Source organism: Peromyscus eremicus, chromosome 2 (assembly GCF_949786415.1).
Source record: "Peromyscus eremicus chromosome 2, PerEre_H2_v1, whole genome shotgun sequence".
In the NCBI taxonomy this organism is placed as follows: Eukaryota; Metazoa; Chordata; class Mammalia; order Rodentia; family Cricetidae; genus Peromyscus; species Peromyscus eremicus.
The window spans coordinates 120687801-120715195 of NC_081417.1; the positions used below are offsets into that span (position 1 = coordinate 120687801).

General features: G+C 43.4%; 1 protein-coding gene and 1 non-coding gene across 2 annotated transcripts in view; one reads left to right on the plus strand and one right to left on the minus strand.

Moving 5' to 3' along the window:
* The first annotated feature begins 5520 nt into the window (after positions 1-5520).
* Positions 5521-27395, plus strand: part of Usp24 (ubiquitin specific peptidase 24) — a 139988-nt gene continuing 118113 nt past the window's right edge. Inside the window, exon 1 of the mRNA XM_059254608.1 lies at positions 5521-5863. Within this exon, the coding sequence (XP_059110591.1) occupies positions 5549-5863 (315 nt within the window). The 5' untranslated portion in view covers positions 5521-5548. The remainder of the gene's footprint in view (positions 5864-27395) is intronic.
* Positions 21903-22009, minus strand: LOC131905477 (U6 spliceosomal RNA). The gene has a single exon (XR_009377979.1). It is a non-coding gene; the product is annotated as a U6 spliceosomal RNA (small nuclear RNA).

Consider the following 27395-nt stretch of genomic DNA (forward strand, 5'->3'; position numbering starts at 1 on the left):
GAGTTCTACATCTGGATCCACAGACAGCAGGAAGAGACTGTGACACACTAGCCAGGCTTGAGCATATGAAATCTCAAAGCCCACCCACTGTGACACACTTCCTCTAACAAGGCCACACCTCCTAATAGTGACACTCTCTGTCAGCCTATCGGGGGGCCACTTCTATTCAAACCACCACATTCCACTCCCTGGCCCCCATAGGCTTGTAGCCAAATCATAGTGCAAAATTCATTTAGTCCAGTTTTAAAAGTCACCATAGTTTATAGAAATCCAAAGTCTCTTCTGAGATTCATGGCAATCTCTTAACTATAATCCCCTATAAAATCAAAATTAAAAAATCAGCTCATACTTCCAATATATAATGGCACAGGATATACAGTACTATTCTAAAGGGGAAGAGAGAGAACATGGTGAGGAAATTCCGGACCAAAGCAAGACCAAAAACCAGCTGGCTAAATCTGCTGCAACTGGGCTGCACTTTCACCAATAGCCTCTCATAGGCTCTCTTCAAGGTGCCAAACCTTAGCTTCTCTTCATGGCCTCTTCATTCATGGGTCTTCAACTGCTACTGAGGCTGCTCCTTCACTAATGGCCTCTCACAGTACCAAGCCTCGGCTGCTCTCCATGACCCTTTCATGCCCTTCAAAACCAGTTCAACCTGGGTGACTCTTATACACTACCAAGTTTGGCTGCCAGCACGAGGTACAACCTTGGCCACCTCTGGAACACAGCTTCTGTGTGCTGACTCTTAGGAAACACTTCCCAGAAGGTTTCACCTCAACAGTGCTGGTCTTTTCTTAATCATCACTAAATTCTCAGCTCTAGTCGACCAGCATCAAGTATCCCAGCAAAGCAAAGGTTTTGCTTTAGTAGTTCTAATATCTTGTTAAGCACAGTTGATCCTTCAGCCCCAGCTAACCAGAACCACAGAATCTTAAATCAAAATAGCATAAACACACAAAATCATCTCTGTAGTTTTGTAAGATGCAAGGCCTACTTTTAAAATAAACACTCCACTATGCTTACAAACACACAAGAAATGACAAGAGGAAAATCAGACAATAGAAAGAGACCCAAGGGAGATCCAGCTATAGATGTCATCAGACAGAGAATATAAAATAGCTGTGGCTAATATTCCAAGGAATTAAATATCAAGATAGTTTCAGCATAGATACAGAAGCCATACAAAAGAACTAAAGTAAAATTGAAGAACTTATGAATTGCACACCTTTAAACCCAGCACTTGGGAGGCAGAGGCAGGAGGCTCTCTGTGAGTTCAAGGCCAGCCTGGTCTACATAGCAAGTTCCAGGACATTCAAGACTGCATAAAGAGGCCCTGTATCAACAAACAAACAAAGGGCTTACATATTCAGTAACTAAAATAAGAACAGAAAAGATACAGCTGAAGAGAAAATCTGTGAACTAGAACATAGAATCAAAGGAAGTATCTAGACTGAGGCATAGAGCGACAAAAGAATAGTTAGCAAAGAAGGATAGAATGTGTATGTAGTTGAAGTCTTGTGTGTGTGTGTGTGTGTGTGTGTGTGTGTGTGTGTGAGAGAGAGAGAGAGAGAGAGAGAGAGAGAGAGAGAGAGAGGATGATGAAACAGAAATATGTGAAGAAATAACAGTTGTGTTGGTGGTGCACTTCAATGCTAACACTCAGGAGACTGAGGCTGCAGGCTCACAAGTTTGAGATTATCCTGGGCTACACAATGAGATTACGTCTTAATACAATAATAACGAACAGCAGTTTCCTGAGCTCTTGAGCCACATAGTGAAGAAGCTCTACAAACTTCACTGAAGATAGACCTAAAGAAAGGTACACTTCGATACATCAAGGTAAAAGTCCTACAAAGAAAGAGCATGAGGGACAGCTAGAGCTCTGCTACAGAGCACTTGGTGTGTGGAAGGCCCTGGCTTTGGCCCCCAGCACTGGGGGGGGGGGGCAGGGACAAAATCAAAAGGTGTATATTAGGTCAGAGAACAAAACCCAACTCTGTTTCAAAGTGGCTACTTCCTGCAACCAACAGTAGCATTTCTCTTTTCTGCATACATGTTTTAATGTGTTCCTGTCCTGTCAGGATGAAATTCAAACTTCTCATCACAGTTCACATGACCTTCCAGGATCTTGTGTCTGTGTATTTTTGTAGCTTCCTTTCTCCTCATGTCTCTAGAACTCTGTACTGCAACCATAGTCCCCGGCTTTCAATTCCTCTAAATTGGTTTACTCTCACCCACCTCGGGGTATTTGCACATACTATTTCTATCCCTTGGAACTTTCTCTTCTCATCCTCCTTTCTTTCACACTCTAGTTAAAATGCCACTTCCTTTCTAGATGCCCTGGTCTTGGTAACTTCTCTGCCCATTAACCCTTGAAATTCTATCAAAACATCGATCATAGTTTATTTATGACTATCTCCCTTCATAAGTTTGAAAGGACAGAAGCTGCACATTTGGTCACAAATGTCCTCATCTTAGCTCAGAATAGGCCCTGAGTAAAAATGACTAGTAGAGTCCTTCATGACTTATCTTCAAGGTTGTCCATCATACCTCACTTCTAGTTCTAGCTTTTCTTTTTCTTTAGGTTTCTAAAGATGTCTGTAAAATGGGTGTAATCTAAATATCTTTAAAAAAATTTTTTTAACCTTTCTGGATTTTTCTGCAACTAAAAGAAAAATGTAAATGAAAACATGAATATCCATACCACAGGACCCACCTATACTCCCCCAATTTAACAGAATATGCATGTATGCATGCATGTATGTATGTATGTATTTTAGGACCAAATCTCCTGTAGCCAAGAATGGCTTCAAACTTATTATGTAACTGAGGGTGATCTTGAACTCTTGACCCCCTTGTTTCAGCCTGCATGCTGGGATGACAGGCATGAGCTACCACACCCGGCTTACTCAAAAAGATTTGCTTTAAAAAAAAAAAATTGCAAAAAAGCCCAGCATTACTCTTGCATCCTCAAATGACACTCTGGCTTTTCAGTCACTCCAGGATCTGATTCAAAAATGGCCTTCCTTGTTTTTTTTGTAGGCTTTTGTGGCTCCTTTCCAGTTTTCATCACAGACTTTGTTTTTCTCTGCTTCCTCCTCTCAGCTAAGCACAGTTTCCTCTGTCATGTTCTGTAAACCTGCCACTGTTGATGAGTCTTTTTATGTGCCATCTGAATGGCCCGGCTCTGTCTCATTACCTCTTCAGTTCTAGCTCCAATCTCTCCGGCAAACGTGTTGTTGTTGTTGTTGTTACTTTCCCCCGCTCATCTATTCATTTAGTAATTCAGCTGCTGGCTTAACTCTGCAAACACAGGGTGAAATAGAATGCTTTCACTTAGCCTTCCATCATCAAATGGTCTTTTTGTTCCCCGTGGCAGCATCACCAGTAACAACCGCACCTGACTTGGTAAATGGTAATGGTACGCTTGGTTGTTTTGTGTCAAGGTTTTGCTTTGCAGCTCAGGATACTCTTGAGCTGAGATCCCCCTGGCTCAGCTGGGATTACAGGTATCCTGACCTATGGTAGCTAATGTATTAGTGTGTACTCTATGACAGGTTGCTTACCTCAAAGTACTTTTGTTCTTTCTTTTTTTTTGCATTGGTGTGGTGTTTGGCCTGCATGTGTGTCTGTGTGAGGATGTCAGGAGATTCCCCTGGAACTCAGTTGTGAACTGGGAGATGAACCCAGGTCTTCTGGAAGAGCAGCCAGTGCTCTTTAGCTGCCAGGGCTCTCAACCGCTGAGCCATCTCCCCAGCCTCACTACTTTTGTTCTTTATCCACTATGTGTACTTAAAACTTCATTGGCTCTCCCTTCACCTCCGAACTTGTTATCCCTTAATAAAACCTTATGGAGGTGTCCACTTCGTGACCAAACCCAATACCTTGCCTTTAACAAGAACAACAGAGACAGTACATTTATTTACATATAAATGATGGTAATTCGCCCAGTCAATCAAATCGCCTGTGTTTGTAAACTAAGTGTCAAGTTACTTAGGCAAGAAGCCACCAGAGTCTGAAGGAAAATATATTGGCAGAGAGAATGCAGAGGAAAGTTCTGAGTACTGTTAGTAAGTTCAGATTTGGGGTCTGATTGTTAACCCGTCAGTAATGGCCTAACAGTGTGAGGAAGAAAGGTTGGTGGACTTTGGAATAAACCAGTACGAGGATCCCAGGCGGCGAACCAAGCATGATTTAGAGGAAACTGAAGAGGGTAAAAGGGCAGTGGGAACTAGGAATTAGGAAAAATGACCCTGTAATGCCAATGCTGACGTGGAAATAGGCAAAGAGTTAGACAGAAGCTGGCAGACAGAAACAGAGCTGAGCCCCAAAGACAGACAGACAGACCCCTGAGCCAAAGACTTCGGTAGAAAGGCGGGTTGGTGGTCAGAATCAGGATGGGATAGGCGCCTAGAATGTTTCCATGTGTCTGTGAAGGACAGCAACGCAGTTCGACTTTTCAGATGTTTTCATACAGAGCGCCGAGATTTCTATTTCGGGTTGGGGGAAATATATATATATATATATATATATATATATATATATATAAAGATTTTCCATGGATTTCAGTCGAAAACTCTGATGAAGTTTAGTCAGGTTTGGTGGGACAGGTGGCCAGTGCCATTATGAAGACCCAGTCAGGAGAGGGAGGGAGTTCAAGGTCTGAGGTTTTCCCGAGAAGGCCGGAGGGTCGGAGGCCCACGGTGTGCGGGGAGGGAAGGTGCTCGCCGTGCGGATCCGGGCCCCGGGGTCCGGGGGCGGCGAGCGGGGCTCCGGCGGCGCGTGGGATCGCGTTCCTCGGACCGCAGAGCACTCGAGGAGGACCGAGCAAGGGTTCCGGGGGGCGGCTGGTGGAGTCGCCCGCGATGGGGCACGAGGGGCGTCAGGTCACCGAGGCCCGGGCGGCCGGGGGACCTCAGCAGCGCCGCCGCCAGCGAGCCGCTTCGCGCCCGCCCCTCCCGTCCCAGGGGGAACCTGTTGCCGGGGAAGGGGCGGGCGGCGGCGGCGGCGGCGGCGGCGGCGGCGGCGGCGGCGGCGGCGGCGGCGGCGGCGGCCTCTCGCGCTCGCTGGCGGGCTCGGCGCGCCGCGGCCTCTCACCTCAGCCACGCTCCGCGCGCGCGCCCCCCTCCCTGGCCCTCGACGCGGAGAAGCACACACACACACACTCACACTCACACTCACACACCACACACCCCGCTCCGCGCAGCCCGCGCCCGGGGGACGGCCCGCCGCCCGCCGCCGCTAGGGCCGCTTCCGGGAGCGGAGGCGCGGCCCCGCGAGGAGGAGGAGGAGCAGGCCAACATGGCGGCGCGCAGGGCTGGGCCGGCCGGCCGCGCCTGAGCACCGCACCGCTCCGGCTCGGCTCGCGGCGCCCACGCGCGCGCCCCACCCTGGCCCCGCGGCCGCGGAGCGCGCGGGGCAGGAGCGCAGGGGCCCCGCCGCCCGGGTGCGGGGCCGGCGCCGAGGCAGCGCGGCGCGGCCCGCCAGGCCCCGGAGCCGCAGCTTCGCCGCCCGCCGGCCGGCGCGCGACTCTGAGGCCGGAGCCATGGAATCGGAGGAGGAGCAGCACATGACCACGCTGCTGTGCATGGGCTTCTCGGACCCGGCCACCATCCGCAAGGCCCTGCGCCTGGCCAAGAACGACATCAACGAGGCCGTGGCGCTGCTCACCAACGAGCGGCCCGGCCTGGACTACGGAGGCTACGAGCCCATGGATAGCGGGGGGCCCAGCCCGGGACCGGGCGGCGGCCCACGGGGCGACGGCGGCGGGGACGGCGGCGGGCCTTCCCGCGGCGGGAGCACCGGAGGGAGCGGCGGCTTCGATCCCCCGCCAGCCTACCACGAGGTGGTGGACGCGGAGGTGAGTGGGGCTGCCCTGACCTCGCGGGAGAGGCGGCTGCACTCGAGTCCCGTGGGCAGGGAACACAGCCCGCCCGGCTCCCAGCGGGACTCTTGGGCTGTAAGGAAACTGGGGGGTGCAGAGGTAACAGCACGGGCTCTGGTCAGAGATCGGGGTCATCAGACTGGGGTCAGATGGGGAGAAGGGCTTTGGGTGGAGGAGTCTGCCCGCCTGGTGTTAGGTCTACGGACCTGGACTGTGGAGGGTTCTCCTGGGCTACCTGCTGAGTAGCGGGTAGGGGTCCCTGGGTGGCATGCGGAGGAGGGTCCACATTTCCACTTTCGCCTGGCTCGGGAGATGGGAAGGACATGAATATCAGGTGTCAAAACTGGGGTCGTAGTGGAATGGGTATTTGTGGCACTTGACTTCAGGGAAGGATTTGGGATAAGTACCAGGTTCAGAGTCAGAAAGAGTGCGATAGGCCAGCCAGCATAGAGGCCTTTGCCGGGTCACACGGGAGGACTGTTGGGGTTAGAATTAGGGTTTGGGTTTTTAAGCCAGCCGTCAGAAAGAGGACAGGGTCCAAAATGAGGAGGGCCTAGACAGGACCAGGAACGGTGGGAATGCATACAAGGTAGAGGAGCAGGTTTGTCTGTTACGAGGTCTGGGTTGGAGGGCCGGGCTTCACTAAGGTCAGGTCTGATGACAAGTAGTGGATTGGGAAATGAGTGAGTGAGAAGCCTGGGCAGAACAGGAGCAAAGGAAACACCAGACAGTGATGAGGTCAGGAATGGGACCCAGAATGGGTAAGTATGGTCACAGATGAGGGGAAATTAGACTGAGGAAAGGGATGTAGCCCTAGGAAGGTGAGCATGTGCGTGTGTATGGGGGGTGGGGGCGGGAGGGGCGTGGGCCAGAGAGGAGAAGGAACAGGACTGAGGAGCCTAGAGAAGGGAGGGACTCAAGTGCGTTTGATCAGCCACCTCAGATCGTAAATAGTGAAAACTGGGCCTTTTAGTGCTTTGGTTTACAGTGTGAGCAAGGAATATGGGAGAGGAGGACACCCAGAAACTGTAGTGCTTATGATTAATTTGCAGAGAAGGCTGGCCTCTGCCTCCCAGGTGCTGGGGTTAAAGGTGTGTGCCACTGTTCTGAAGTCACTTAACTGCCAGACCCCATCACTCCTCCCTTGTTCTCCCCAGTTTTGACCTATTTTGAAATCAAGAAGCCAACTATCACTTTTCCTGAACATGTTTGTACGAGTCTACTACAAAGCTCAGTGTGTTTTCGTTATGTGAGAAATTTTATTTTCTGTTCCTGCTTTTAATCTCCGATGAGTGAAAATCAAAATAAGTTAGAATACTTGTGGCACGTTAACATTAGCTTACTTCCTGTACATTGAAGTTGGAAGAGTCTCGAGTGGCTTCTTTGAACAGCAGACTGAGAAGTTTGCTTTCAGGTAAAATCCCGAGAATCTGTCTTTTGAAAGAGCGTCTTGCCCTCATTGCCCCTGCCGCGTGGTTTGGGGCTCTGGGAGGCTGTACCACTTAACATGTGACAGTTCCAGAGGGCTAGCGATCCGGGCTGACCCAGGCTGCTCTGCTCGTGTGGTGTACTGGCAGAGTACAGGCCAGCTTCTGATACTGTACCAGAAGTGTGGTTTTAAAGGCGTCACCATGCCACCCATGCAGCCTGGGCACCCTTGTCACATACGTAGTGGGAAACTGGCTTCTAAAAGGTATGCCAGGCTCTGGGTTAGGGACTCTGCACATTTTACTAACCCTCAGTAAAAGAGTTGCTGCATCACCATTTTAGGTATTTAGTAGCAGAACCTACATTCCAATCCAGGTCTCTGGCATCAAAAGCTGGGGAGCTTTTCACCGCGTCCATCTTCTAGTTTTAGGGTTGGAGATAACAGGGGAAAGGAAAGAGTTTGGAGAAGGGCGAATTGGGAGGCTATTCTTTGATTCTAGGAGTGGTAAGCACTGACTCAAGGCATCGGGACTACATTAATGGTAGAATGAAAGCAGAGACTTTAGAAATTAATAATGAGTTCAGTCCCCTTGTTTTACAGATGTGGCCTTTCAGGCCCCAAAGGGGAAGTTGTCTTCACAGAGGCAGCTAATAGGACCAAAAGCTTCCCTTACATACGAAAAACAAACAGAATACAGTAATGGGTCAAAGGGACAGAACTGGAGTGAAAAACAGTGGTGACTGCCAGCTATCTATAATGTGCCCCTATTTCTAAAAACTGAGTACCTTATTTCAAAATAGATGTATTTTTGCTTTGTGCATGAGAAATCTTATTTTCAGGGTTCTTTAAAAAATTTTTTTTTAGATGATCCAGACTAAAATTGAATAATTAAAAAGGAAAAAAATGAGACTAGGAATGCAGCTCAGTGGTAGAATATGTTCAGTGTACATGAAACCCTGGATTCCATCCTTAGCACGTGGATAAAAAATAGTGGAGGAGAAGAAAGCTAAAACAATGGTCATATTTATTTGACATATATGTATTTTGGGACAGCAGTGATACTGTCATAAACATTTCATGCCTGACCTGTCCCAGTGGCAGAGGGTGGAGTGGCCAACAGAATAGAGTGTTCATTCTAATGATCTTACTTTCACGCTCTCATTTTACAGGAAGAGACTTTCCAAGGTCATATAGCTAGAATCAGTTTGGTAATTTGGGGCCCTTCTGTAATTAGAATTTGCTTTAGAAATTAAAATTTAGAAGAGTGAACGTTGCATTTCAGTAAGAGCAAGAGGATTGCATTTAGAGACCAGATAGCCTGTAAAACACCTAGACTACATGGAAAGCCTTTGTAATGTCCTCCAATTAATACAGGTGCTGCCTTGGAAAGGAAGCTGCTTTATTCTTGTTAATGTTGACTGTGGATGTAGATGTGGTTCTTGGTCTTTGGGTCTGGAAGGGACTCTAAGAACCCTTCTAATTGTGAATTTGAATGGCTGTACTTTAGAACCATTCCATGGCAAATAGGGAGTCTGTTCTATTATTAAAGAGTGTGAGATCTCACAACTGCTCTAAATAACTTCTCTTGAGCTCTAACACCCCCACTGTGGGAAGCCTTCATTGTTTTCTGTGGCCAAAGTAAACCCTGTGTGCCCCTCTGGCCACTGCTGAGAGCTGGTCCCCAATTCTGCTCTCCACAGAGCTCTGGAGTTGGTCTTCATAATCTTGCTCAAAGAGTCTGTAGAAGTCCTGGCCAGGTATCCTAGGCATCTTAGACATTTTAATAATTATGAAATAATACTTTTCCCTTTTTGTCTTTAGAAAATGCTAAAAGTTTTTGTAAGGAGTTTCACATACTTTTCCCTTTTTGTCTTTAGAAAATGCTAAAAGTTTTTGTAAGGAGTTTCACATTAACTAAAGAAATAACTTTTCTTAGCTGTCCATTTCTATCGGCTAATACTCTGAAATGTCATATCATATTCTGATCAGCCAAGTCATTGTGAGCTTCTTGTTTTGTTTTTATTGAATGTACACATCCCTTTGGTAGGATTGTGTCAGAAGTATTTGCAAGAGTTCTGTGATTTTTTTTTTGGTTTTGTTTCACAGGTTAAGAGCCTCAGAGTTGGTCCTGCCATACAGTACAAGTAAAATACATGGGAATTAAAGTCACCTTGACTTGTAGTTCTTTTACTTTATCACATTTGGCCCCCTTCCCCAGTTATAAATGAGGCTTCTATTAAAATAATTTTATTTTTCCTAAAATATAACAGTCCTAGTGTGTTTTAGTATAAATATCAAATGAGTATACATTTTGGCTAACAGTGATCTGAATATATGATCTGTAGTTTGCTTTACTATGGTTTGAAACATTTTTTTTAAAAAACCATTTAGGAAAAAAATCCTCAGATTAGTTGAAAGTAGAGGAAATAAAAATAAGGAGTCTGAAAAATGAATCGGCATAGAATAGTTTTTAAAGTAGACCTTTCTCTATGATCGTTGTGTTGTTCCTTTGGGAATTAGGTGTATGTATGAGTTCATGTAAGGGTTGGAGTCTTTTCGATTGTCCTGTCGTTTGCTTCAAGACCTTTTCAGTTATTTATTTAGTGGTGTGTGTGTGTGTGTGTGTGTGTGTTTGAGATTGTTTTTGTCTACACTTTGTTGAGGCAATCTCTCTTGATTCTGCTGCTGAACTGAGGTACCTCAGGCTAGCCGACTCATGAGCTTCTGGGAGATTCACCTGTCTCTGCGTCTCTGCCTTCCATCTTGCCATAGGAGTTTAGAGTTCACAAATGTATACTACTGTGTCCCGCTGTTTTTATTTTAAAGATTTACTTGTTTTTGTTTTGTGTATGAATGTTTTGCTTGTATGTATGTATGGACACTGCATGTGTGTCTGGTGCCCACAGAGACCAGAAAAGGGCACCAGATCCCTGGGAATTGGAATTATAGATGATTGTGAGCCATCATGTGGAAACTGAACCTGGGTGCTCTGCAAGAGCAACAAATGCTCCTAACTGTGGAGCCATCTCTCCAGCTTTTTATGTGGGTCTGGGCAGTTGAACCTGGCCCTGGAGGCTTTTATTGTTCTGGCCTTACCTGCTGAGCTATTTCCCTAGCCCTCATTTGCTTTTAGAATATTTGTAATTGGTATGAAGGAACTTCTTCTGTATGTTCTGAGTGTATGCTTTTAGTCTGTTAAACATAATAGACCATGACAGCATCATATAGCTTATTAGCTTAGGATTTGAAATTAGTTTCAATATTAGAAAAATAACTGTTGTAACTTTATTGTACTTATTTGGTAATTTGAAGAGATTTCAGGTTTTTTTATTTTTTGATTTCATTTTTGTAAGATGGGGTCTCTTGTAGCCCTGGCTGACCTGGAGCTCACTATGTAGACTAGGCTTGGATTCCTAGAACCCACATGTTGTAGTCAGAGTTTCTGTTGCTGTGAAGAACTACTTGGGAAGGAAAGGATTTATTTCACTCATGGTTCCGTATAACAGTTCAACATCAAAAGCAGTAAGGGCAGGAACCAAGAGGCAGGAGCTGTGCAGACAAAGCCATGGAGGGGAGCTGCTTACTGGCTCCCTCCCCGTGGCTTACTCAGCTAGCATTTCTTATAAAACTCAGGACCACCAGCTCAGGAATGGCCCCACCCACAAAGGGCTAGGCCCTCCCACATCAATTACTAATTAAGAAAACACTTTACAACAGGATCTTATGGAGTTACCTTCTCAATTGAGGTTCCCTCCTTTCAGATAATTTTAGCTTGTTTCAAGTTGACATAAAATTAGCCAGAACATCATATTAAGTCAGTATGGCAAGCAGAAACAGGCAGATTCCTGGAGCTCTCTGGCCAGCTAGTGTAGCTGAATAGGTGAGCTCCAGGTTCAGCAAGAGACGCTTTGTTTCATAAGTAAGTAGGGAGTGCAGAGTGACTAAAAAAGACGCCTGATGTCAGCCTCTGGCCCACGCGCGCGCGCACACACACACACACACACACACATCTTGGACAGTTTATAGCTTTTTTTTTCTTCTCACCATTCCCCATGCCCCTTTGAGAAAGGGTCTTATGTAGTTCAGGTACTCAAGCAGTCCTCAAACTTGCTATGCAACTCTTGATTCTCCTGGTTTTACCTCCCAAGTGCTGAGATTATATGTGTGTGCCACCATGTCTGGCTTTATTTTAATTTATTTTTTCATTTATTGGCCCATTTGAGAAGTTAGAAACTGCAGAACCAATTGTTTGCAATTCTTGTTTGCATACAAGTATATATACACTATTTAGAATAAGCTAATACTAAAATATTTATATTGTTATTTGGGGATAATGAGGCTGATTTTTGTGAATTAAAGTTTTCTGTAGTTGGTTGTTTTTTATTCTTTGGGGGCCTGCCACCCAGCTCCCAAATAAATACACAGAGACTTATGAATGCCCAGCCTTAGCTTGGCTTGTTTCTAGCCAGCTTTTCTGGCTTAAATTATCCTGTTTCTTTTTAACTACATTTTGCCTCTGGGCTTTTACCTTTCTTTATTCTGTGTATCTTTCTTTCCTTCTTACTCCATGACTGGCTGTGGCTGGGTAGCTGGCCCCTGGTGTCTTCCTCTTTTTAACCCCCCTTGGTTTCTTCTCCTATTTATTCTTTCTGCCTGCCAGCCCCGCCTATTTCTCTCTTTTGCCTAGCTATTGGCAGTTCAGCATTTTATTAGACCAATCAGGTGGTTTAAACAGGCAGAGTAACACAGTTTTACAGAGTTAAACAAATGCAACATAAAAGAATGCAACACATCTTTGCATCATTAAATAAATACTCCACAGCATAAATGAATGTAACATATCTTAAACTAATATTCCACAACATTTCTCCCTTTTTGTTTAAATAAAAATGAAAGGTTTTAACTTTAACATAGTAAAACTATGTATAACAAAACAGTTACCAAGTAATTACATTTACAGTATTCAGTCCATTTGTATTTAGCAAATTCAGAGAAAATCTATCTTAGTGGTTCCAAAATTTAATATCTAATTTACTTTTTATCGTAACTAAGGAAAACTAGAACTCTAACTATTTAGTCTTTAACTCCATCAAAGACCCCAGAAGGCTGTAGTATTACCTAACAACAGAGATATATGGCTGCCTGGACAGTCACCCAAAGTTCCTCTGCAATGTTGAGGCATCCATATTCAGCCTACTAGAATATCTGGCAGACTTTTTAGTAAGCAGAAAATTTGAACGACTGTCCAACTTTGTATTGGCAAAGTTCATCAGTCACTTTTCTCTATGTCCTGCAGAATATTTGGCGACTCTTCCGGAAGCAGGAATCTGGAAGGGCTGCCCTGCCTTGTCTTGTCAAAATTCCAGTCTTTTTCCCTTGTCCACTTGTGCAGTCTGCACAGCACATTGTCAGGAGTCAAGGCAAGAGCAGTTTCTTGCCCAAACGGCTAGCCTTACCACATTGAAAGCAAACTCCATATGGAGTTTCAATGATGCCCATCATCCTTTTATGAAGTAAATTTGATGCTGCCAGGAGCAGATGTGGCTCATTGTCATGAAAAACCTTAGGTTATTAAACATCTTAAATGCCATATTCATTTTATAGGTCTTTGAAGTGTTTGAAAATCATCTGTCTGTCTAAAATATACCTATTTAACCTTGAAAACATACCTAATGTTACTACAAGTTTGATTATTATAGATTAACTACTAACCTCATTTCTTAATTATACATTAAAATTTTAAATTAGCTGCATAAGCATGATACCCCAAAAGAGTAGAAACATATATGCAGTATAACAAAATAACTTTACATTTGTATCAATATACCAAAATCCATGCCATTACAAAATATCTGAGATTAATAGTTGTCTTTTTATTTTTTATTCCTATATTTCCCCTAAATGATAACAAACATCCATAACCCACCAAATAACCAACAACCACCCACCTTATCTCTTGGGAATGTGGGCATTTTCTTCTCTAGACTACTTCCTGTAATCTCTGGGTGAAGGCATCTTTAGGAGTCCCTAAGAACATTTGGGTAATGGCCAAGTCCCGGGAAGACCAGCTGTAACCTTTGTTGATATGTATGACCTGTCAAGATTCAGGAGGTCTCCCCTGATCAAACCTGATCCATATTAACCCGGAACCAATCCACAGCCTCTCGATTACTGTGAAAACAAAAGCAAAACCTCTTCCCCAAAGTAACTTTTTTTTTTCTTTTTTAAAGTTAAGATAGCCCTAAAGTATCTAGGTTGGTTCAGTTTAGCAGTCCAGTTCACAATCCCATGTCCGTCAGTAGTTGTCATTTGCTCATCAGCATTCAAAAAATTCAAGGTTAATACAGCAACATACAGGATCCAGACTTCCTGTTTATTTCCCGTCTCTATGTGCTATTCTTTACACACACACACACACACACACACACACACACACACACACACGCATGTATTCTCTTTAAAGACTTTATTAATTTTAAACTATTTCTTTCTGTGACTGTCTGTATCATTTCTCTTTTCTTTCTTTTTTTTTTTTTTTTTTTTTCGGTTTTTCGAGACAGGGTTTCTCTGTGTAGCTTTGCGCCTTTCCTGGAACTCACTTGGTAGCCCAGGCTGGCCTCGAACTCACAGAGATCCGCCTGGCTCTGCCTCCCAAGTGCTGGGATTAAAGGCATGCGCCACCACCGCCCGGCTCTCTTTTCTTTCTTAAGCCTACACACATTTTTAAACACACTGGAACCTGTTTAGAGTTTTTTTTCCCCCATCTGGACCTCTCTAGTCTTTTTTGACCACATGAGCCTATAAACTAAGCGGTGTGGCTAAGACCTCCACCGCAGCTTTGGCAGTTGGCTCTACCCACTTCTTGGGTCTTTGAGAGACAAGCCTAAAGCTTGCAGGCCCTGTCGGAGGTAGGTGGCCAAGAACTGCATTCAACCCCCCAACACTGGAATGCCAGTGCCCTGCACTGTGGCAGGTGTTTTTTACTTAGTTTTTTGTTTCTAATTAGTGTGGAAAAGGCTGTTTAAGTGTTCTGCTGAACAGCAGAGTTTCTTAAAGGAGCTGTATCTTTTTTTTTCTCTTTCTTTTTTGTTTTGTTTTGTTTTGTTTTTTTCCCCTTATCTTTCTCAGGCTCTACACTTATGAATGCCCTGCCTTAGCTGGCTAAGGTAGCCAGCTTTTCTAACTTAAATTATCCTGTTTCTCTTTAGCTACATTTTGCCTCTGGGCTTTTTACCTTCCTTTATTCTGTGTATCTTTCTTTCCTTCTTACTCTATCATGATTGACTGTGTGGCTGCATGACTGGTCCCTGGCATCCTCCTCTCCTCCCTCTTAGACTTCTCCTATTTATTCTGTCTGCCAGCCCCGCCTGTTTCTCTCTCTTGCCTAGCTATTGGCCGTTCAGCTCTTTGTTAGACCAACCAAGTGTTTTAGACAGGCAAAGTAACACAGATTTACAGAGTTAAACAAATGCAACATAAAAGAATGCAACACATCTTTGCATCATTAAACAAATATTCCACAGAATAAACGAATGTAACAGTCTTAAACTAATGTTCCACAACAGTTTTCTTTGATGAGTTTCTCATGGCCTATAAGTTTTATTAATATAAAATAAACATTAAAATACAGACAACCAAACTGTTGTCTGCCCATTAAATGCAAGTAGTTAAAAAGTCTAAAGCATTTAAAAGTTCTTAGAAATAGACTCTAAAATTACTCGAAGAATGATCTGAGGAAAATTAAGTACAAACGACATACTTGGTTTTTTCCTAACTGAAGTATAAAAGAAAGTTTATTGCTTCCCCTCTCGTAATTGAGCTGGAGAATGAGAATTATATATTGAATTTATTAGATTGGCTTACACAATATTGTCTGTGTAGACCAGCAGTGGCTGTCTCACACGGAGAGGCTGAGAATCTGTAATGCTATTAGACATACAGTCCCAGCTTGGCGCTGCGGGCTGGGGGTGTCCTGGAGCTCTTGGTCTTCAGTGTGTGTTGGAAGCCCCAGGAAGCTGGCCTGATCCCGGGAGGAATGCCACCACAGCAGTAGGGTAGATGAACTCACCAGGAGTGAAAGCAAGGCGTGCATAAAGCAGTTTCCTTCTTCCTGTGCGCCTGTGTCTGCTGCCACCAAAAGGTGCTGCCATGTTTAGGATAGGTCTTCCCCCTTCAGATCATAAGATAATACCACATAGGTGTGCCCAGCAGCTTTCCTTTTGGTTGATTGCAGATCTAGTCAAGTTGATAACCAAGACTGGCCATCACAGGAACTATTTTATAAAAACTAGGATTCATGTTTGGTTATCTAGCTATCTTTATCTGTTATTATTCCTAACTATAAGAAAACTCGGATTCCTCAGTGTTTATCCAGGTTGAGTCTGAGTGTGAGCAGCATGTTTGGTTTCTCTTCCTGCCCTGCCTGCTCCTTTTCTGTGCTCCCACACTGCATCCTTCCCCACTCTCACAGCATTTTGTTCTCCTAACTAGTGCTATGTGTTCTGATTGATCTGTCTTGTCTACCTGCCAGCTTTGGGAAGGTCCGTGATTGTATTTTGAAACAGCTATTATGAGGCTTTGTTTTTAGGTAAAAGGGATAGAGTACAGAGGAATACAGGTAGACACTTGCTGGCACAGTTAGTGGTGTTTGTGTCCCTGTGTCCCCTAGCAGCGATAGAATTGTTAGGTCATTGGTAGGGTCCTGTCTGTCTGCAGTTTTTAAGGATTCCACTCACCTGATTCTTTCCTTTATATGCAGAAATTGTACATTCTTAAAAGAGCAGAATAGCTATTTGTTGTTTTTATTAAATAGAAGGAGTTCTCTGAATCAAAATGCTGACTAAAAACTGAAAAAAATCTAAATAATTATTTAGATTAAATTTTATTAGTAACAACACACATTATACTGAGCAGCAAAATAGTTTAACGCTCATTTACTGAAACTAGCCATTGAGCTTAGCTAGTTTTTGTCAAGAACTTTGTGTGTATGCTAAGCACTGAGGTCGGTGTTGAGAGTAAACACAAGGATGAAGAAAGCAGACACAGTTCCTTAGTACTTTTTTCATTGCTGTGACCGAGGCAGAGGCAGCTGAAAGAGGAAGCATTTATTTTGTCTCCGGGTTAGAGGACACAGTCTGTCATGTAGGGAAGGGACTGCTGCAGGAGAGGCCCCCAGCGTGTTTTTATCTGAGCAGATCAGGAAGCAGAGAAACCCGTCACTTTTCTCCTGTTTCCCTTCTTTTCAGCTGTAGACCCCAGCCAGGGCTGCTGTTGCCACATTCAGGCCAGGTCTTCTCAGTTCACTCTCCAGAAACAGACACAAAGCTGTGCTCCCCTGATGCCCTAGACACTTCTCAATCCAATTAAGTTGACGGCCGAATTAACAACCACCATACTTCTTTATTACAGCCTTGAGCCTAGTAGATTTCTTATATCTGAAGTGTAATAAACTATATTTGATTTTTAGTAGCTGGAGACTTTAAAATTATGAGGTAAATATGAAGAAGTATAGATTTATCAGAGGATTTTGATAGTGCCTTGGGAATTTTTTGTGATGCAGTTTATCTGTAGTGGTATCCATTGCCAGAAAACCAAATAGCTTTTAAGGGAAATTTTTTTTTAGTGCCATGGAATGTACAGAATTTGTATTTACTTACTTGTTGAGTGTTTAATATTCATGAGTTGATAATGTCTCAACCAACCACTGTCTCTTAAGAATTATGCCATTTTTTAAATTATTTTTTTAAAAAAAGCATAAATGTTAAAAAAAAAAAAAGCAATTGCTCAATTATTTAAGCAGGGCTCATTATTAGCCCTGATTGTACTGGAACTCGGTAGACCACGCTGATCTCAAACTCGGAGATCCACCTGCCTTTGTCTCCCAGAGTGCTGGGAATGTTGGAAAGGCTTACTAGAGATGGAAGTAGCAGCCCTGTAAAATGAAAATCTTTCAGAGGCCACTTAAAGTGGGCGCTGCCTTATTATTCTTTTTTTTTTTTTTTTTTTGGTTTTTCGAGACAGGGTTTCTCTGTGTAGCTTTGTGCCTCTCCTGGAACTCACTTGTTAGCCCAGGCTGGCCTCGAACTCACAGAGATCCGCCTGGCTCTGCCTCCTGAGTGCTGGGATTAAAGGCGTGCGCCACCACCGCCCGGCTGCCTTATTATTCTTATTCTGACTTTTGTGGTATGTTTTCTGTCGGAGTGCTAAAATAATTGACAATGTTATATTCATTTTGTGAGATATATTTCTCATGTTACCTGCCTCATTTTGGAATGTTCTGGTGAATTATAGTAGCAACAGATCATTGATACTTAAATCTTACACACACAGAAACAAGTGGATATTTGTTTTGACAAATCAGGTGAGTAACGAGCACTTGGTACCTATTGAAATGATGCAGGCCAAATATATATGTAATTTCTACCATAAAAACAATAGTTTACAATATGTGTACAGAGAGGCACCCAACCATCTGTAGGGAGTAGCAAGCAAGTCCTATTTGGTTTTCATCACTCCCAGTTTTATTTGGTTGAAGTCTAGAACAGGTCTGTAGTAAAGGAATTCAAAGCATTCACTAAGGGTCAAAGATCAGAAATGATGCAACATTACCTCTCATTCACCCAGTGCATAGTGATTATAATCTGGAGAGAAGTATCAAGGCTACATAACAAGATGGCCCTTACAAAACAGAAAACTTATCCACAGAACTGACTGTTTGCTGCCGTTCCTTCCTCTTATCCCAGCAAACAAAGTTAAGCGTTATAACTTAGGGATTAATAGAAATAGAAGATTTGTCTCAGGGCTAGCAGGGACCATGTCAAGTCTTGTCACTTGTCCTCACTTTTGGCTCATTATCAAAATCAGGTGGATTTTGTTTACTTTGTCATATGTCTTCTTACTCTTTTTTTAAAGGCAAGGTCTCACTCTGGCTCATGCTGGCCTCAGATGTACAATAATCTTCCTGCCTCAGCTTCCCAAGTTCTGGGATTACAAACATCCACCATCACCCTCAAGTTTGTTGGTTTGTTTGAGGGGGTCTTGCTCTGTAGACAAGGCTGGCTGGAACTCACTGTGTTGCCTAGGCTGGCCCTCCATTGCAGCAATCCTCCTGCTGTAGCCTCCTGAGTGTTAGAGGCTTGCCTCACCATGACAGCCATGTATTTCTTTGTGACATGAGGAAGTACTTGACTGGAGGTCACCTTAAATATGTCCTTCCTCCCAGAGTGTCTGTGCTTAGTCATCATGATTCCCTTTGTTAACTACTGTTTGGGTGAGAAGGTCAAAGTCACTATGGAACCCTGCCCCCTTGCTCTCTTCTTTAGGAATTTTCTATCTGTAATTCCTCATGCGTTAATGAAGGGTGGTGGGTTTCAGGAGGAGGCGGCCGAGCACTTAGTTCTTGTCACATCCCAAGATGCTATATCAGCCTATCACTTGAGCACTCTTGGACACCTGCCCGACTGTACCCAGTCAGGATGGGTACTGACAACTTGAAAATGAGCTGTAAAATCTTGAGCCTGTATGTAGCCTGGCTTAAAAACGGTTCCAGATGTGTCTCCTTCAGTTCTTTAGAAGTAACTGCTCCTTTGTTCTCTATGTTATAAACCTAGTGGTTATCAAAAAGACCATTGAGAGATAGTGTACATTTGTAGATTTGAAATTAAGCATCTTGAAAACTAACTTGAAACAGTATTAGCATGTTGAAAACAACACTTGACCTAGATTCTGTATTTTAATAACTGCAGAAATAGCCAGGCAGTGGTGGCGCACACCTTTAATCCTAGCACTCAGGAGGCAGAGGCAGGCAGATCTCTGTGAGTTCGAGGCCAGCCTGGGCTACAGAGTGAGTCCCAGGAAAGGTACAAAGCTACACAGAGAAACCCTGTCCCAAAAAACAAACAAACAAACAAAAAACTGCAGAAATAAAACTACAAATTAATGAACTCTTAGAGGATACTTTAAGAAGTCACCTTTAAAATATGACAGATCACATTGTGACTCCTTGTCTATTCAAAAGTGTTTTCTCCTGTCTGACCCACCTTGTCCCCTTCTTTCTCCTCCTCTTGCTGTATTGGACTGTAAGAGTTAATCCATAGAACTGCTTGTGGTGTCAGTTTGATCTGCTCTTATCCTTTCCTACAAAGTAGACTTAACATGTGGTGATATCTTGTGTACCCTAATAAAATTTGCCTGAAGATCAGAGAACAGAACAATCCACTAGATTAAACATAGATGCCAGGCAGTGGTGGCACACACCTTTAACCCCAGTACTTGGGAGTCACACACTTTTAATCCCAGCACTACGAAGGAAGTGAAATGGCTGGGCAGAGAAAGGTATATAAGGCATGAGGAGATTTGAACTAGAGCGCTTTCAGCTAGACCCCTTTCGGCTGAGGACTCAGAGGCATTCAGTCAGAGGATTTGTGGAGCTGGCAAGATGAGAAGTGGCTGTGGCTTGTTCCTTTGTCTCTCTGATCTTTCAGCATTTACCCCAATATCTGGTCCAGGTTTTTATTAAAGACCATTTAGGAATTCGTGCAACATTAACACATGTTGTGGCACTTATCCCATTATATTGATACTATGGTTTTTCACTCGTACTGAATTGTGAGTGCTTTGAAGACTGGGTTGGTTTTCTTTATTTTTCATATTTAGTGGAGGTACAAAGCAAAATGAAAGAATCTGCTCTGGAAACTATTTGTTGGCATCACCATTTTGAAATATTTGTTCCATTCATATATATCACATAACCCCCTAACGTTGTGTTGCTTAAAACTTTATTTTTATTCTTATTTTTTGAGACAAGGTCTCAACTATGTAGCTCTATCTGTCCTGGAACTCATGTTGTAGTTTAGGCTGGGTGCCTAAGACTTTAAACAGTAGCTGAAGGCCATTTAAATGTAGAGTCTGAGGTGATCCCTGTCGGGTGTTTCCTTTCTATTACAGCTTGTGGGAATGGACTTTCTGAACTCTTGCCAGTGTTTTTATAACAAACCAGGTTTGGACTTAACACATTCCATTTGATCTTGGGTGTTCTGTACCACTTCCTTGCTTTATAGTCTTCTGTAGCTCGTAGAACAACAGTGTACATGGGAAAGAACACAATAGATGCTTTAAGAACAATCTTCACTTTTAGAAGCGGCGTTCACCAGGCCGTTTCTCTATGACTTCATTGCATGGCCTAGCTGGGACTTCAGTAAGGAGATGATTTGCAGAGATTATCATTTCTAGTGGAGAAAGAGAAAACATTCTACCATACATTTAAACTAGGAGTGCTGAGGATGTAATTCAGTTGGTAGAGTGCTTTCCTAGTATGAATTAGCTCTGGGTTTGTCCCCTGTACCACATAAACTTGGTATAGTGGTGCATGCCAGTAGACATTGTTTTTGGCAATGTCTAGAGTCTCCTTAGCTATCACAACTTAGGATATTCTTGGTACCACAGTGATAATCATCCTTCGGTGTACAGGACAGCTTTTCCAACAAGTATCATTTGAGCCAGGGTTAAGAAATCTCCCTCTGAAATCATACAAATGGTGAGACTTCAACCCCATGTTTGTTTGCTTGTTTAAATGTTTTTGATAATTTCATACTTGTATATAATGTATTTGAATCTTTTTCACACAAACTCACCCATCACCCTTTCTTAACTCAGTCTTATTCCTGAATCCCTCCTTCCCAACAAGTCCTCTTCCTATTTTCATGTCTTTGTTTGTTTGGTTGGTTCTTGTTCTTGCCTGTTTTTTGGGACCCATTGTTAAGTTAGGGTTGCCTATAGCATAGGTGCAAATGTAGTGGAGTAAGGTCATATTAACAGTGGCTATACCGCTGGTGAGAAATGCCTCCCTCTGCCTAGCAGCCACCAGCTGCCAGCAGCTCCTCCGGGAGGGAAAGGCAGTCCTCATGAGCCCTTTGCCCTCATCTGTGTTGGAGTATTGATTGACCCCTCCTGTGTGATTGTGAATGGTAACACAGCAACCATGCTGTGTCCAGAAGGCAGTCTTTCACAGCGGCCCTCCCCATCTCGGGTTCTGCGTTCTTCCTACCCTCTCTTCCCACCGCAGTTTCCCTTGAGCCGTGTAGACATTGAAATAGATACCCTGTATATGCCTGAGCATCCTCACCCACTCCCATTTCTCAGCACCTGGACCAGTTGTGAGTCTGCAGTGACCAGCACTCCCTCTAAACAGAAGCTTCTCTGACTGGACAGCACTGACCTGCCTTGCTTTGTCTCTGGACTTACAGTTCTGTGTTCTCTCCACACCAAAAATGATAGCACCTTGTTTTCTTCCTTTTGTCTTTTACTCACCTCTGTCCTCAGATCTCACTTTTTGGATCTTTTTCTTAAGCCTAAGGAATTATTGCAGCTATGAACATTAAGGCAAATTAGAATGCATTGCTTGAGTGAACATTGAATCTCTATCTAAAGGGAGTAATATAAAGGTACCTTTAATGGAGTTATATTCCTATAAGTGATATTTGTGTAGCTAACCTTTTAGGGTATATCGCTTTACTTTTGTTCATTTGAAATTTGAGTTTTCAGGGCATTTTCTTTCACTTTTTTTTTCTTTTCTTTTTTTATTTTTTAAAAAATATGGAATGCTTCACAAATTTGCGTGTCATCCTTGCACAGGGGCTATGCTAATCTTCTCTGTATCGTTCCAATTTTAGTATATGTGCTGCCGAAGTGAGCACTTCTTTCACTTTTTAAAATATAAATATATATGTGGAGCTGGAGAGTTCTTGTTCATACTAGAAAGTGGTCTTACTCGGTCCTCACATACTACTTGCAAAGCAGTGAATGACATGTTTCTCTCACAAGTTAGTAAATGAAGATCCCAGGGACATTGCTTTGTCTCTGGTGGGTATTAGAATTATTTTGAGATAGATTTTAGTTAAAATTTCATCTGTAAAGAGGGATCAGATAATCTCAAAGTGACCTAAGCACTTGGTGCTAGACCTGTGTAGGCAGACATTCTGGGATATTTCTGGAGGTAATTGTGTAAGGGAGCTGGATATCAGATAAAAGTATAGACACTGGGTACTGAGTAGACAACAAAACAAAGCTCCTCCCAGTGTGTAACATAGTCTGATTGGAGGTGCCAAATGTCTAAATAGATGGTTTAAAACAGCTCAGAATTTGATATTACAAAGATAGGAAATGTACTTTAAATATGTCACTCTGAAATGCTTGAGTACACAGAGTTCTCTGTGCCCAGGATCCTTCCTCTTCTCTTCATTTTTGCAAGTATTTATCAGATACCTAACATACACTCACTCATTCATAAATATTTATGGAGCACCTTTGTTTTGGGGGCTAGCTTAGATGATGCAACAAAAACATCTCCCTGCTGAAGCCTTTGTCCAGGGAAGACAGGCAGAAAGCAAGATAAGTAAGTAAAATGTAGACTTAGATACTTTTAAGTACTGTGGGAGAAAGTCGAGTGGACAGGAGAGAGAGCTTGCTAGAGTAAGTACACAAGAGCAGGCTGCTTTTTAAATAGATTGTTCAGGGAAGGCTTCGTTCGTGGAGGAGGTCATGTGTGAACAAAGACCTGAGGAAAGTGAAGGCACTGCCTGTGGATAGGAGAGTTGTGCTCTACAGGGTCTCGTAGTAAACATTTAAGGCTTAGTGAGCCATAAAGTCTCTGTCTCTGCTCAGCTCTGCTGTCTTCATAGGAAAGTAACCAGATGAAATGTAAACAAAGGAATAGGTTTGTGTTCCAATAAAACTTTATCTAAAAAGCAGTGGGTCATGCCATTTGAATTCCTTTCAGTGGAAGGAACACATAGAGAAAAAGACTCCAGTTAAGAACAAGGCTGGTATGTTTGAGGCACATCAGGGAAGCAAATATTGTTGGAGTTTAATTCGGTGTTGGAGAGGAGGTCTGCTCTTCAACTTTGGGAAGATAAGGAAGGGGTTGATGATTTTAGACCAGAAAATAGGAGGATTTGGAGTTTTGAGACGGAGGAGGGCATGTTAAAATGCCTTTTGGATATTCAAGTGAAATTGTCCGAATGGGTATTGGTGATATGGTTGGAGTTCAGGTAAGGGTTCTCGACTGTAGCCAAAATGGAAGCCTTCAGCTCAGAAGTAGTATTTAGAGTGGCACTGGGACATGCATTCTCAACAGGGTAATAATTCTCCAGAGGGGCAAAAAATTGGTTTTTGAGGGAGGATATAAACAACAATAAAAACAAACCACTGAGATTTCTCAGTGAGTTAAACCAAAGCTCAGCTCTACCTGGCAGTTTTATTCCTCAGTGTTCAGTTTCATGGGGAATGGGATAATTCAACTTCTAAAATGGTGCTTTAGAGAGAGAATGTTGCACACAGGATGGAAAAACTGCATTAGAGTAGACTCCACTCACAGGCAGTAAGTGTTGATGAATAGAGAAGAGGTCTGAAGACTGGATTCCAAGGTGCTCATGTCTAGACACTGGGTGGTGAGGAACTAGGCAGGGGCTCTGTGCTAGAACCAGGTGATGGAGGAGCCAGGGAGCAGCAGAGTTAAATGGTGCTGGTGGGTCAGGCCTGATAAGAACTAGTAACTAACCACGTGTATAGTATACAACTGCAATGAAGTAGTTGTGTATTGGGATTTGGCTTATATATGATCTCACGTAGTAGGTTGTCTTCAACTGTGATTGCAGGAAATTCCTTTTTTAAAGTATACATTTCAGTAGTATATGTTCACATGGTTGTGAAACAGATCTCTAGAACTTTTTTATATTACAAAAATCATAAGCTCTATACCTGTTAAGAAACTTGCTGCTCACTAGCCCCTGACAAATGCCATTCTACTTTATTTCAGTGCTTGATTAATTTAGATACTATATGTGGAATCATATAGTACTAGTATATAGTATAGTGTATCATATAGTACTAGTATATACTATAGTATTCTACTATATGTAGAATCGCATAAGACTAGTCTTTTGGAATTGGCTTATTTCTTTTAACCTCAGGGTCTGTTCATGTTATGGTATGCTTTCTTTTTTAAAATTTTCCTTCTTTTAAAAAGCTGAATGGAGCCAGCATTTGAGAGGCAGAGGCAGGAGGATCTCTGTGAGTTCAAGGACAGCCTGATCTACAGAGTGAGTTCTAGGACAGCCAGGGACAGACAGACACACACACACACACACACACACACACACACACACACACACACACACACACAAACCCGTCTCAAAAAAAAAAAAAAAAAAACAAGAACGGAAAAAAAAAAAGGCTGAATGATTCCCTCATGTTTTTTTTATAGCACTCTAGAGTAACATGTTCCTTACAAGAAATTAGATTCTTATCTAATTGTTTTCTCCAGGCTTCAAAGTCAGAACCTGTCTTAGGTTATTCACAGCTTCCAGAAAATGCAGAATGCTAATTATCTGTAAAAATAGAAGACAGAGGACATTTCCTTTTTGGAAGAATATTGAACATTTGGAAGAGGTATATCTGAAGTGGCTTTGTGGGAGCAGACATTTCTTAGCCTGAGAAAGGGCATTCTAATTGAGTGTGGCATTCTGGGTAGAGGGAAGATTATCCCCACAGTGCATGGTTTCACGACAGGACCTTGTGCTACAGGGGCTGGAGCAGAAGGGTTTGGAGAGTGACATGCAAGTGAGTGTGTGCAGTGTGTGCGTGTGTTAGTGTGGGGAAGGGCCTGCACCCAGCAAAGGAGCTCTCCTTCTTAGGTACCTGTTGACAGCAGGGGGAGGAAATGGAGAGAGAATGATAGTCTCAGCCTCCTTTTGTTTGTATTTTGTTAGCTGTCACAAACCTGGACATCTCTGGGAAGAGGGAATCGCAAAGTGAGGGATTACCTCCCTCAGACTGGTCTGTAGGCAAGTCTATAGGGGCATTTTCTTGTTTAATGATTGATGTGGGGCAGCTCACCGGATGTGGGAGGTACCACCCCTGGGCAGGTGGTCCTGGGTTGTATAAAAAGCAGGCTGAACAAGCCACAGAGAAAGACAGTAAGTGGCGCTCTTTCATGGACTCTTCTTCAGATCCTGTTTCCAGGTTCCTGCCTTGGCTCCCCTCAAGGGACTGTGAACCTGGGATATATAAGCCAAATAAATAAACACTGTCCTCCTTGAGTTGCTTTTGGTCATGGTTTTTATCATGGCTCTAGAAACCCCAATTAAGACAGGTAGTGTTTTAAGTAAGGAGAAGGGCACAGGCCCAAGGGATGGCAGTTACATGAGTGTTGTATCAATCTAAGCAGCATATGAAAGTCTTCAGCTAAAGCTGTGTTAAAGAACTGTTGAGAGTTCTGAGATGGTGAGGTGACCAGTTGGTTGGGAAAATTTCACAAACTCTTAGAGACTAGGAAGTGTTTTAGTCACTGTCCTACTGCTGTCAAGAGACACCATGATCAAGGCATCATATAAAAGGAAGTATTGGGGGCTTTCTTACAGCTTTAGAGGGTTAGTCCATGATCACCATGGTGGGAAGCATGGTGGCAGGCAGGCAAGCTTGGCATTGGAGCAGTAGCTGAGATCTTACATCTAATCTACAAGACGGAGACAGACAGAGAGCAATACTGGACCTGGCACCAGTTTTTGAAACCTCAAAGTCCACCCCCACCCCCAGTGACACACCTCCTCCATCAAGGCCACACCTCCTAATCCTTCCTAAATAGTCTAACTGGGAATCAAACATTCAAATATATGGGCCTATGGGGGCCATTCTCATTCACACGGGCCATTCTCATTCACAACACCATAGGAGGGAAGGAGACGGAGGAAGGAAACAGATTCCAGGCAGAACTATTAGTTCTTGTAGGATGTGGGACATTTGAAGTAACTTTAGGACACCAGGGCTAGTCAGTCCATCTGAGAGAGAACAGTTACCAGCAGCCTGAAGAAAGGCTGGGCTGCTATATGATGTGCTCCTGTCGGCTCCTCAGCTTGCTACCTGAAGACTTGGCTGTGTAGTAATCCTAGTCCCTGTCTCTCACTGAGGAAAACTAAGGCACACAGGAGAGACTCAGGACCTTATTTAAAGTTATCAAGTGTTGGTGACAGAATCCACATTTAGGAATACCTAGAAAATGAAATTACACCAAAATTAAGAACAAATGCCAGCTGCCTATGCTAGATAACCTCTTAGTAAGAATGTTATATCGTTTTAGTTAAAAAAAAAAATGCTAATGCTTTGGAAGAAAAGAGATTTTAATTGGTAATCCTCTCATGCCCAGATCTTGATTGTAGGGACATTTTATAAATTTCAGTTTGCTTGCTTGTTTGTGGTTTTTGTTGGGTTTGGTTTTGAGACAAGGTCTCACTCCGTATGCCAGGCTGTCCTGAAACTCACTCATAGCTAACACTGCAGGATGAGCAGCCATGTCCATCCTGTTTGCACTTGAAACAGATTTTTTCAAGTATTTTATTTTACACATATGAGTTTTTGACTACATTTATGTCTATGTAATACATGCATGCTTGTAGCTAGAGTTTTCCTGCCTGGCCCACAGTCAGGACAAATCTCTACCACCCGCCAGTCCCACAGCTGCTCAGACCCAACCAAGTAAACAAAGAGACTTATATTGCTTAAAAACTGTATGGCTGTGGCAGGCTTCTAGCTAACTGTTCTTATATCTTAAATTAATCCATTTCTATAAATCTATACCTTGCCACGTGGCTCATGGCTTACCGGCATCTTCACATGCTGCTTGTCATGGCAGCGGCTGGCAGTGTCTCCCCCACTCAGCCTTCCACTTCCCAGAATTCTCCTCTCTCCTTGTCCTGCCTATACTTCCTGCGTGGCCACTGGCCAATCAGTGTTTTATTAATACAAAACGATATCCACAGCACATGCTTGGTGCCTGTGGAGGCCAGGAGAGGACATCAGATCCCCTGGAACTGGAGTTACAGACAGTTGTGAGCTGCCATGTAGGTGCTGGGAATTGAACTCAGGTCCTCTGGAAGAGCAGTCAGTGTTCTTAACCACTGAGCCATCCCTCCAGCACCTTGTTTGCCCCTTGTGAAAACATTTACCTGGGTTCTGGAGTGGTACTCTGGAAACCTTGCCTTTCCACCTGTCCAGGGATAACCTGGAAAATTTGTTATGCATGTCTTA